General features: G+C 42.0%; 1 protein-coding gene across 2 annotated transcripts; it reads left to right on the top strand.

Moving 5' to 3' along the window:
* On the top strand, window positions 1-11669 carry pik3c3 (phosphatidylinositol 3-kinase, catalytic subunit type 3). Of its 2 annotated transcripts, none has more exons than XM_027285761.1 (25): window positions 1-434; window positions 2320-2508; window positions 2789-2932; window positions 3028-3157; window positions 4942-5028; window positions 5480-5575; window positions 5698-5769; window positions 5850-5954; window positions 6047-6139; window positions 6231-6416; window positions 6570-6700; window positions 7080-7161; window positions 7901-7965; window positions 8053-8158; window positions 8283-8399; window positions 8491-8622; window positions 8743-8871; window positions 8978-9047; window positions 9241-9305; window positions 9391-9475; window positions 9559-9633; window positions 9715-9883; window positions 10424-10514; window positions 10635-10760; window positions 11379-11669. In XM_027285761.1, the coding sequence occupies exons 1-25, from the start codon at window positions 370-372 to the stop codon at window positions 11391-11393; spliced, it is 2625 nt and encodes an 874-aa protein (XP_027141562.1). In that variant the 5' UTR covers window positions 1-369; the 3' UTR covers window positions 11394-11669. The 2 variants fall into 2 exon arrangements, with proteins under 2 accessions (XP_027141562.1, XP_019127126.2); XM_019271581.2 differs by having other exon boundaries at window positions 3-434; window positions 7898-7965.
* Window positions 11670-13199: the final 1530 nt, after the last annotated feature.

Below are 13199 nucleotides of genomic sequence, written 5' to 3'. Positions count from 1 at the left end.
CACGATCTGAACGCTCACCCCGCTCTCTGCTGCTTGCTTTAATCGACGATCGACTGCTCCGGCCTGCCGGTACCTCTCGGTTTATGCTGTGTTGTTGTGAGTCTGCTATCAAAAACATCTCATGCCCGGTGACACCGCCGTTAAAATAATGCGTTTACCGTGAACACGGGCACTCTAAGTCATCTCCGTGAGCGTGTGTAGGGACTTGGTGAGGTAGCTATCCGCCTCAGCAGGAGTTCAGACCGGATCCGGAGCTGTGTTTGCGCCGAGCCGAGGCCTACCGCTCCGCAAAGTCTCACAGAACCGTGCGGGCTTTGATGCTGCAGGGCAGCGGGCTCTGCTCCGTGTGTGGTGCTTTCCCGTCGGAACATGGAAACTGACAAGTTCAACTATGTCTACAGCTGCGACATGGACATCAACGTGCAACTCAAGATGTGAGTGTGCCCGCTAACAGAGGCCACACTAATCTGTCTTGTGACTTTGACAGGATGCTGTGTGTGTGTGTGTGTGTGTGTGTGTGTGTGTGTGTGTTGACATGTTTCAGACAGACACATTTAATCATAAACAAGTCAGTAAATGTCATCACACAGCCCAGAACTGACTGTTTTGTCAAGTAATCTATTACTTTATAGTTTATAGCTCAGGGGTCTTCAACCTTTTTCAGCCCAAGGACCCTTTAGACCAGAAGTCTGGCCTATAATGACTTTTATATTTACTTTATTCAACTTTGATTTACTTGTGTTTCAAACAGACACATTTAATCATAAACAAGTCAGTAAATGTCATCACACAGCCCAGAATTTAGTGTTTTGTCAAGTAATCTATTACTTTATAGTTTAGATCAGGGGTCTTCAACCTTTTTCAGCCCAAGGACTCTTTAGACGAGAAGTCTGGCCTATAATGACTTTTATATTTACTTTATTCAACTTTGATTTACTTTGTTTCAAACAGACACATTTAATCATAAACAAGTCAGTAAATGTCATCACACAACCCAGAATTTAGTGTTTACTGACACATTTTGTCAAGTAATCTATTACTTTATAGTTTATAGATCAGTGGTCTTCAACCTTTTTCAGCCCAAGGACCCCTTAGACAAGAAGTCTGGCCTATAATGACTATAATCAACTTTATGGGGGTAGTATCATTCAAGTGAGAGGTGAATAAGACCTAGACCTGCTTTATCATTTAATTTATAATCTCACTTCTACACTACGGGACCTTTAACCTTGATTTGGCCTATAATGACTTTTATATTTACTTTATTCAACTTTGATTTACTTGTGTTTCAAACAGACACATTTAATCATAAACAAGTCAGTAAATGTCATCACACAACCCAGAATTTAGTGTTTAAAATGTGTTTTACTGACTGATTTTGTCAAGTAATCTATTACTTCACGGACAGAAAATATATAGCCAACAATTCTTTATAGTTTAGATCAGTGGTCTTCAGCCTTTTTCAGCCCAAGGACCCCTTAGACGAGGGACAACCAGAACAGAAGTCTGGCCTATAATGACTTTTATATTTACTTTATTAAACTTTGAATTCACTTGTTTATAAGCTGCTTTATTAGCCTCTATGTTTTTATGATTGATTACAAAGTTGCATTAGTTGGTTATTCATGTCCACTGATTCATCCGATTGCAGTTTGTAGTTTCTCAATGATCTGCAGCCTCACGTTCATCAGCATTTTGGTGAAAACTGACAATTATTATGACAAGAATTGGCGGACCCCCCTGCAGTATCTCTGCGGTTGAAGACCGCTGGTTTAGATTAATCATCAATGAACCAAAACATAAGAAGTATACGTTACATTAAAGATGTCATCTTAGGGTAAAAACAACCTCATTAATCAATTAATGTAGAAAATAATCTACAAGATAAGTGACAATTAAGTTTAGATAGTTTAGACTTCATAATAATCATAAATAAGAAACATAGACAAATGTATGTCCAATAAAAATATTCAGTCTGACCTACAGCTTGGAGAAAGGTCAGCAACTCCTCACATTTGGTGTCCAAAAATGTGTTTTGTATTTTTATTTCACAACTGATTTTAAAATTATTTGTCATATTTTGAATACATTTGTAAAGATTCTCACTAAAGTTCAAGTTGTTACTATAACACCTTAATAAAACTGTTGTAAAACACATACTTAGACTTCTAAGTATGATTATTATTCAGTATTAGTTAGAAATAATAACCACAAACCTCCCGAGAAGAAAAGTTGTTGAAAACTTGTTTGTGAGAGGACGTGTTGGAGCCCTCTTCACGGCATCGACCCTCACCTGCAGATTTGTGTTTTCTCTTCCAGAGGGAGTTTAGAGGGAAAGCGCGAGCAGAAGAGTTACAAAGCTCTCCTCGAAGACCCGATGCTGCGCTTCTCTGGCCTCTACCAGGAGAGCTGCTCCGACCTCTACGTCACCTGTCAGGTGTTTGCTGAAGGAAAACCTCTCGCCCTGCCCGTCCGCACCTCGTACAAAGCGTTCAGCACGCGTTGGAAGTGAGTGTCTCTTTCCGTGTGTTTTCTCTCCTGACCACCGCTAAATTTCATTATATTTTTATTTTAAGAAGCAGAAATGCAGTTTTACTCCCCTTCTCTGTAATGTTTGTTTATTTTCACCACCAAAAATGAATCTTCCTCTCAATATGCCTGGTATTTTTCCTTCTTCAGAGCTGAAGAGACAATTTCTCTCCAATAAGGGGCACATACTTTTACCTTTAACATCTCAGTTCCTAAGACCTTTCTTAACTTTTCTTGTCGTTCTTGCTGTCTCGTGCAGCTGGAACGAGTGGCTGCGGCTGCCAGTCAAGTACCCAGATCTTCCCCAAAGTGCCCAGGTTGCTCTCACAGTGTGGGACATCTATGGGCCCGGCAGAGCCGTCCCCGTCGGGGGAACCACTGTCACCCTGTTTGGCAAATATGGGTGAGCCTAACCACGCGTTCCTACTTCTGTTTTTTACTGAAAGTGTTTTACGGCAACAGCGAAACATTGAAACATCTCCTCCGGTCTTCTTCTAGCATGTTCCGGCAAGGCATGCATGATCTGAAGGTTTGGCCAGGTGTGGAGGGGGACGGAGGGGAGCCCACGACCACGCCAGGACGCACCAGCAGCAGTCTGACAGAAGACCAGATGGGCAGACTGGCCAAGGTACAGTACTGTATGTGTGTGGACAGAGGGTGGAGAAGCTGAGAGGAAGGATGGAGGGTGAACAAGAAACATTGTGTGCGTGTGTGTTGGATAAAGAGAGAAACCCTCCGATACGAATTCGTGTCTAAACCATCGTCTGTTCCAGGGCCCTGACCTGGAGGTACTCAGTGATGTGAGTACAAGTGGAGGAGTTAGTGTTGGCAATGCAGAGTGTGTGTGTGTGTGTGTGTGTACTGTATGTGTGTGAAGAAGACCTCAGTCTGAATGTATCTGTAAATTAAATCCAGTATCCAGTAAGTTAACATTAAATAAACTTTCATCTATCAAAGCATCATTTTTGTGATTTAGCACCCCCGTTTTCAGTATTCTGATTACTTATGATCAAAAACTTGCGAGTCAACAACAGCCAAACATCAACAAGGTCAACAACAGCAGACACAGCAGCAGCTAATATTACTGACTAGTCCCACAGCAGTCAGTCCAGCTCGGCGTCTGTCTTTCAGCCTTTTATTTCACCAACCACTAAAAGCCAGTCCCAGATTTACTCTTGTCCTGTGGCCTCTTGCTTGCTCACTTTCTCATTTTCTCTTCTCAGCTTTCTACATCATTTGGTTTTTTCGCATCTGATATTACATCCATAGAGGCTGCTGAGCCTGGTTACATTACCCAGCTCCTGTTCTGGCACAACTCCGGCTCTGCTCCCTGTTTGCATTGCGCCGTGCCCCCAGCTTGAAAACCTCCTCTTCTTCCTCCCGGTGGTCCAAGACGCCTGTTTTACAAACACCCAGTGTGAGCTAACAGCAGCTACAGTTGTCAGCAGAGAGTTGATGCACAGCAGCCGGAGGACATCAGGGAGGGAAAACCAGAAAACATCCATAATATAATAATCTAAATTAATATCATAATCTGCATAAAATATGATCCAGCTTCACCAAAATCAGTAAAATAGTTGTTGACGTGTGACTTAGTGCCGTATGGTGCTACGTACTTCTTGCGGGTGATCGTACGACGTGACACGTTTTATTTTCTAGTAGAAAAGTTATCCAGTGGGGCTTAAATCCCTGAACACTTTGCATTCCCCTGTGTGTTTATGTTTTATAAACTCATCATAAGAACATTTACAGATACATTTTGACCCTGGTTTCGGTGTGAACACCTGTCTGTCAAGGTGTGCGGCTGAAAGCATCACACACATTGGTTTTCTGCTGTTGCCATATATTAGTGTACTTTGTGTAAGTTTGTGTGTGTGTGCATGTTTTTCTTGTTTATGTGGACACAAGTAAATGATGTTCGCCAACAGCTTTTTGGAATATTTAGACGAAGGTGTCAGAGTGTTTATTTAACTTTAACGTCATCTGATTGTTTTTTTGTTTTTTTATCATTTAGTACCTAAAACAGACTCATCAGTGTAGTCGACTTAATCATATCTCAGGTTTTTTTTCTAGGCTGCTACTAGTTCATATGTTGTTTTAAAGAGTGAGTACTAATTCTAACCAGCTGAGTTGTGGGCTTCCTGTTCATGGCCAAATGTGTGCTTACATTCCCCAAAACCCACACCGACTGATGAGTGGATTGGCTGCTGATTGTGTGACCAGAGATGCTGGATTGGCTGCTGGCACTGGATTTGTGCATGATTGGTCGAGCTGTTTGCACATCAGCCACCATGCTGTGACTGTTTCTGCTGCAACAGAACCTCAACCTCTGAATTTTGGGGGATTTTGGTAAATTTCTACCCTCTTTTTTTCCCCCTCCCTCTCTCTCTCTCCCTCTCTCTCTACGTCCAGCTGACAAAGGCCCATCGACAGGGCCACATGGTGAAGGTTGACTGGCTGGACCGTCTAACCTTTAGAGAGATTGAGATGATCAACGAGGTGAGTTGGTTCAGCTGTTTCAAAACAGCATTTTTCATGATCCCCAGAGGAGAAATCACACTGATGTTGTTGATCCTCTGAATAACTCAACATCATGAGGTTTAGTGATTACCATTTATCTTCCCTCCTTTTTCATCTAGCACCATCATCAGGTCAACATTTTAATATGTCTAATGTTTTGATTTAAGCTCAGCTGGAGTTCAGGAGTTAGTAGAGAGGGAATATTAAATTTACCTTCACCAGGTGGCCAAAAACAAAACTTCATAGGAGTGATAATGTCTCTCCATAAATGCTGGATGTGTAAATAAGCAACCGTTTGTTAACAAGTTCGTCAAATAAACCTAAACGTTGGTGTTTCTGCTGCCCTCAAGTGGCCAAAAAAGCTACTTCCGTTTTAACTGTTTAACTTTTTGTTTCAATTCAAATGTTTTCTCGACGTTTGTCTCGACAGAGTGAGAAACGCAGCTCTAACTTCATGTACCTCATGGTGGAGTTTCCCCGTGTCAAGACGAATGACAAGGAGTACAGCATTGTGTATTATGAAAAGGTATTTTTATGTGTTTATAATCACATAACGACATTAATTTAACATGAAAATGAGCAAGCAGCTGTCTGTTCTAACAGTGGAAATGTCTCCAGCTGATGTATTTCACTTTGTCCCCCACTCAGGATGGAGATGACGCATCGCCCGTCCTCACCAGCTGCGACATCGTCAAAGTTCCTGACCCACAGATGGGGATGGTGAGAGGACACACACACATGTAAACACACCTCCACTGTCAAAAGTTTGCAGTGTTTTCTGATTCACGGTCTGTCCACAGGAGAACCTGGTTGAGAGCAAGCATCACAAACTGGCTCGTAGCCTCCGCAGTGGACCGTCGGATCACGACCTGAAGCCCAATGCAGCCACGCGCGACCAGCTTAATGTGAGCAACCTTAAATACAGACATGACTGACTTTCATTACCTTGTTCTGAACACTCAAACTGATCCGATATCTGTGTGTCTGTATGTAACAGATCATCGTGAGCTACCCTCCAACCAAGCAGCTGAGCTCTGAAGAACAGGACCTGGTGTGGAAGTTCAGATACTACCTCACCACACAGGAGAAGGTGGGTTTGTTATGTTCTGCTCCAGCATACCAAATGCTACTTTTCTATCTCAGTCTTCAAAGATTTAAACGGTGTATATTGTCTTCCTCAGGCCCTGACAAAGTTCCTCAAGTGTGTGAACTGGGATCTGCCCCAGGAGGCCAAGCAGGCTCTGGAGCTGCTGGGGAAGTGGAGGCCGATGGATGTGGAGGACTCCCTGGAGCTGCTGTCCTCCCAGTTCACCAACCCCACGGTCAGACGCTACGCCGTGGCACGCCTGCAGCAGGCGGATGACGAGGTAAGCGCAGGAGGAATGTATACAATGGTATAAAACTTTATTCTAAAGATTTAATTTTGGTTGTTTATTGAGGTTTAAATCCAAAATCTGTAGTAGTACTTGTTGTACCATCAGCATAATTCTTCCCATCACCTCCTCCTCCTCCGTCTCTAGGACCTGTTGATGTATCTTCTCCAGCTGGTCCAGGCGCTCAAATACGAGAACTTCAGTGACATCCAGGGAGGCCTGGAGCCAGGCAGCAAGAGAGACAGCCAGGGGCTTTCAGATGACTCCACAATGGACAGGTCAGTGCTCGGACGAGAAGTTAGAACGACTACTCCGGCTGCAGATCGTAAATAAGTCAACACTACCAGCAGCTTTGACAGAAGCGAGTCACATATGGAGGCTCTCTTGTGGTCGGTTGATGACTTGAGCTAAATTTATCTCAGAAATTCTCACTGCTTGGACGAGGACTTGCTGCTCTGCTGAATTTGATTGTTTTTCTTTCAGAAGCCATAATGAACTCTTAGGGTATTATGATTTTACTGGCGCAACTCTGCGCGGCTCCGGCCAGAGCGATGACTAAACCTTACTGAACACAGCATCTCATCAGTTTGAGTAAAAGTTCACCCACGTTTTTTAATTCTCTGGCTAATCATTTCTGTCTCTTTTTTTTTTCTGTAGCTCCCAGATCCTTTCTGGCACATCTGGACCTTCAGCTGCCCCGCAGAAATTAAAGGAAGGAGCTGACAGCGAGAATCTAGAGGTACGAGATACGAAATGTCACCAGAGCAGGAAAGAAACATACGATACAATACGATATGATACTGTAATGATGGTTTCCGTGGTAGATGCATCAAGAAGAGAGGAGTCCCAAGATCGGAGAATTCAATGCACTTTAATATTTTTTTTATCTTTTCATGCCTCTTTTATACAGATTTTTTGCGATACTTCCGTTTGAGGTACTTCTCCCTGTAACCTGAGGCTGTTCCCCATTAGGCTTGTTTTTATATTAAGATAGGAAAATAGAAAAAAACAGATACGATATGATCCGACAGATACCGGGGAAATTCACTCTTTACAGCGGCTTGCAATATACAAGGTAGATAAGAAAAATACTCATAAATAGGGGCGTCCTGGTGTGGGTGCAAAACGTATGAAAGGCTGAGTCCTTTCCCGCAGTGACCCACAGACGTTCCCTTTGCTGTTGAAAGCCATCCAGAGTTACCAGCGAGTCCAAAGAGAGTTCATTCAGCCACATCTCTCTGAAACTACACTCTACCTGCTGCTCCTCACTTCATCATGGAGCACCGGTCCTTCCACAGACAATAAGCAAGAGAGCCGTGGCTTTTTTTCGAACGGGTCACTCGATGTACCATGAAATACAGAAAAACTATGTTTGCACACAAAAAGATGGAGTACATGTACGGGTTTCTAAAATATTAAACATGGAGACAAAGAATCCGTCTGTGGCATTAACATGTAGTTGTGTCTCTTCGTAGCAGGACCTGTGCACGTTTCTCATCTCCCGCGCTTGCAAGAACTCCACGCTCGCTAACTATTTGTATTGGTGAGTACGAAACTCAAAGCAGCTTAGTTACTTGTGTGTTTTCTGTGTTGACACATCTGTCGGCATGACCTGTGGTGTCTTCGACAGGTACGTCATCGTGGAGTGTGAGGATCAGGACACCCAGCAGAGAGACCCCAAGACTCACGAGATGTACCTGAACGTCATGAGGCGGTTCAGTCAGGCTTTACTCAAGGTCAGGACACTGTACCAAACATTAGACTGTAGATAGATGCTGATAGAAGTAGCCTCTGCACTCTTGAATTTATCGTTTACTGGTCCGTCATATAAGTGATGCACATACTTCTTCTTCCCTCCAGGGGGATAAGAGCGTGAGGGTGATGCGCTCGCTGTTGGCCGCCCAGCAGACGTTTGTAGACAGATTGGTGCAGCTGATGAAAGCCGTGCAGAGGGAGAGTGGAAACCGTAAGAAGAAGGTAACAACAGAGAGAATACCAGCACATGGCACTTTCTCATTCACGTATGAATGAACTGTTTTCATTGATTCTGGTGTTACTCTGTCTGCAGACGGAGCGGCTGCAGGCTCTGCTGGCCGACAACGAGAAGGTCAACCTCTCAGAGATAGAGCCCATTCCTCTTCCTCTGGAGCCTCAGATCAGGATCAGAGGCATCGTCCCCGAGACAGCCACGCTCTTCAAGGTACAGAAGGAGAAACTTTCATCCTCGTGAATAACTCTCTCGTCCTTCCTCGACTGAAACTAGTATCCGTGTGACACGTCGCTCATGAGTCGTTTTCCTCGGTGTGTGTGTGTGTGTTAGAGTGCTCTCATGCCAGCCAAGCTGATCTTCAAGGCTGAGGATGGAGCCATGTACCCGGTGATCTTCAAACATGGAGACGACCTGAGACAGGATCAGCTCATCCTTCAGATCATCTCACTCATGGACAAAGTAATCCGGTTGATGGACGAGATGGACGAGTTGTTGCATCCTTTATCTGTTTTTATATGTTTTGTTTTTTTAAATTCAAACTTGTGTTTTGTTTTTGGGCGTATAGCTGTTGAGGAAAGAGAATTTGGACCTGAAGTTGACACCTTACAAAGTATTAGCCACCAGCACCAAGCACGGTAAGAAACTGTGACCACCCACCGCTCTGTTTCATCAGAACTGAACGAATACACAAGTACAGGCTTTATTTGCTAGTCACAATGAAATAAAAAATCATTTTGTGAAGAAAAATCTGTTATTTTATGGTAAAAAAGTTGCTTTAAAAGTATGTAAAAATCTTCCAGTCTAATCCAAAGTCTGTCCTCGTTTCAGGTTTCATGCAGTTTGTTCAGTCTGTTCCTGTCGCTGAAGTCCTGGCGACTGAAGGAAACATCCAGGTAAGCAGAAACAGTCCGGGCGCTGATAACATGCAGGTCTGTCTGACGAACAACGTAACCCGACTACACCCTTTCATTTCAACAGAGCTTCTTCAGGAAGCACGCACCGAGTGAAAAAGGACCTTACGGTATCAGCTCTGAGGTTATGGACACCTACGTCAAGAGCTGCGGTGAGTCAGATGATCCTTTATGTTGTACCTGCAGCGATCACAGCAGTCTAATCAATGTCATCTCTCTCGCTGCGTCCGTCCAGCCGGTTACTGCGTCATCACATACATCCTCGGAGTAGGAGACAGACACTTGGACAACCTGCTGCTGACAAAGACCGGTGAGGCACTCGTGTTTCGGTTAATTAACATGTTTTATGGAAGAGGGTTTTTTTTAGAATATCTAATATCCGTCCATCCAGGGAAGTTGTTCCACATTGACTTCGGCTACATCCTGGGTCGAGACCCCAAACCGCTGCCTCCACCCATGAAGCTGAGCAAAGAGATGGTGGAGGGGATGGGAGGCATGCAGAGCGAGCAGTACCAGGAGTTCAGAAAGCAGTGCTACACCGCCTTCCTGCACCTCAGGAGGTAAGAGACCGGATAGAATAGATTATATATATATATACTACTGCAGTTTCTTATAGAAAAAAGTTCTGTATGTGCCTCCACTGAGAAACTAATCTTTCTACCAAGTTTTCAGGTACAAATCATGTCTATTTACATTCTTGCAGACTATTTTCTAAATTATTCGATTGATTTCCTACCTCTTATGCTACTATTGGTATCAAATGATGTCAGTGGATCTTTAAACTTACTTAAAATAGTTAATAGAATTAGTCACAGCACAGCTTCAGTTTTTATTCCTTTCACTTTATTTGTTATGTTAAGCAGCAGCATGTAGAAACCTCTGAGCTTTTAAAGTAGCAGAAACCTGGACAAAGAATAAATGTTGCTGTAATGAATTATTTGCATTTGATGCTTGACGAACTTAAACTCTAGAAACTGGTGATACTGGACTTGTCATCACCTACATGTGATAGTTTTATCTGTTTTTAGGGAGACACAAGAAGATTAGCAATATAATCCATATTAAACCACTAAAGTAAAATATTCCGTCCATTTCTTCAGATACTCCAACCTGATCCTGAATCTGTTCTCTCTCATGGTGGATGCCAATATTCCTGACATCGCCCTCGAGCCTGACAAAACCGTTAAGAAGGTAAGTTTGTTATTATCATGGAGCAACCTTTAACAAACTGTTGGGTTTAATTAATCCAGGCACTTAAGTAATAACACTAATAATGTTGTGTACCTACCTTTTTTTTTTTTTCTCCTCCAGGTGCAGGACAAGTTCCGATTGGACCTCTCGGACGAGGAGGCAGTCCATTACATGCAGAGTCTGATTGATGAGAGCGTGGGCGCTCTGTTTGCTGCTGTGGTGGAGCAGATACACAAGTTTGCTCAGGTATGTAAACACAACACATATTTACACGTTCCTGGAAACCACAGCGCCGATGACCGTTATCCGGCTCTGCCGAATGATTTGTGCACCGCTGTCCGTCCAAAATATAATCAGTCATAAGACGATCACGGAGATTGGAAAGAAAAGCAGGATTTTTAAGAACATCTGAAACTCTGACAAGGAGATACAACTCGCCATTTCTTTATTTCACAGCAAAAAAGTTACTTTTTTTTTTTTACATTTCACATTTAAGATAAGACTTTACTGATCCGACACTGGGGGCATTACACGTGGACAAGTCATAGGACGGACACATAGAGACAAACAACCATGGTCACATTCACTCCTTCAGGAAATTTAGAGTTACCAATTAATCTGTCAACTGCATGTCTTTGGACTTGAAGTCAGGGTACCGGGAGATAACCCGCTCAGACTCAGGTAGAACATGCAAACTCGACATAGAAAGGCCCTAGTCGGGGTTTAAACCAGGAACCTTCTTCTCTGTGAGGCGACAGTGCCAACAGTTGCACAATAATGTTGATTTTGGAACGAAGTGTCTGAAACGTGCAACACTTGCTCTGGCAGCATGTTAACTAAGTGTCTGTTCCTGTCTCTGTTCAGTACTGGCGCAGATGAGCAGAGCATGGACTGCTACGACGACGCTGAACTGGATCGAATTTCTGCAGCAGGACCACATGATCATACGGACTGACGCCGTGTGTGTGTGTGTGTGTGTGTGTGAGCAGAAGAAACCCAATGACACTGTTAAAAAGGCCAAGAATGCACTGCCAACCTTTACTGCAAGATGGCGAAACAAGGACATGGACGTCTTTGTTTGCTTATGTATATATAATGTTTATTAATTATTGAATGAGATGTATGGCCAAATAAAAGACTGTTGATACAAGTGAACCTACCAGCCTTTTTTTTTGTATTTTTAGAGCAGTGTGTATTTTTTTTAAATCATTTATTGCCGCTATGCAGCGTTTATGGCGCGCAACATGTTTCTAAATTGAGCATCGCTGACCATCTGTGGACGGTCATACGGTCGACGCTGGGGGTAGAAACAAGTCGAACCCCCAGAGGGTGGCTGAGTCACCGAGCGAGTGACTAAGCATTTCCTGCAGAAAGACATGGAAGACAAGTCAGTTCATGTTGAAGCACGAGCTATACATTTCTCAAGGTAAGGGTCTTTTTTCTTTAACGTCTTCAATTAAGGACTAATTAAAAATCCAGTTAACACACAAATAAATAGGTTCTTGAATTAGTGGAACATAATTTCTACAGCCATGTAAGAGTATCGCCTATTATTTCTATTAAAGTATCTTAAAGCAACGATGGATAGAAATACCGCAGTCGTAAATATGTGTATTCTGATGATTATATTACTTATGATCAAAAACTAGTGAGTCAGCGACTTTGCTAACATTGTGCAACAACACGAGACATAGCAGCCATCTAATATTATCAGTCCAACAGCAAGAAGCCTTTTATTTCACCAAGCTCTCACCATCAACTAAAAGTCAGTCCCAGGTTTCCCTTTGTCATAGTATAGTATGGCAGAAAAATCTGTTAAAAAAGTCATAGTATAGTATGGCAAAAAAATCAGCAAAAAAAGTCATAGTATAGTATGGCCAAAAAAACAGTAAAAAAAAGTCATAGTATAGTATGGCAAAAAAATCAGCAAAAAAAGTCATAGTATAGTATGGCAAAAAAAATCAGCAAAAAAAGTCATAGTATAGTATGGCCAAAAAAACAGTAAAAAAAAGTCATAGTATAGTATGGCAAAAAAATCAGCAAAAAAAGTCATAGTATAGTATGGCAAAAAAAATCAGCAAAAAAAGTCATAGTATAGTATGGCCAAAAAAACAGTAAAAAAAAGTCATAGTATAGTATGGCAAAAAAATCAGCAAAAAAAGTCATAGTATAGTATGGCAAAAAAAATCAGCAAAAAAAGTCATAGTATAGTATGGCCAAAAAAACAGTAAAAAAAAGTCATAGTATAGTATGGCAAAAAAATCAGCAAAAAAAGTCATAGTATAGTATGGCAAAAAAAATCAGCAAAAAAAGTCATAGTATAGTATGGCCAAAAAAACAGTAAAAAAAAGTCATAGTATAGTATGGCAAAAAAATCAGCAAAAAAAGTCATAGTATAGTATGGCAAAAAAAATCAGCAAAAAAAGTCATAGTATAGTATGGCCAAAAAAACAGTAAAAAAAAGTCATAGTATAGTATGGCAAAAAAATCAGCAAAAAAAGTCATAGTATAGTATGGCAAAAAAAATCGCTGATTTTTTTTTTGCCATACTAACTTTGACTTTTTTTACAGTTTTTGGCATACTATACTATGACTTTTTTTTTTACAGGTTTTTTTTTGCCATACTATACATGACTTTTTGCTGATTTTTGCCATACTATAACTATGACTTTGTTTTGCTGATTT

The sequence above is a fragment of the Larimichthys crocea genome, chromosome I (genome assembly GCF_000972845.2).
Source record: "Larimichthys crocea isolate SSNF chromosome I, L_crocea_2.0, whole genome shotgun sequence".
NCBI classification, from domain to species: Eukaryota; Metazoa; Chordata; class Actinopteri; family Sciaenidae; genus Larimichthys; species Larimichthys crocea.
This window is presented reverse-complemented; position numbering and strand designations above follow the sequence as displayed.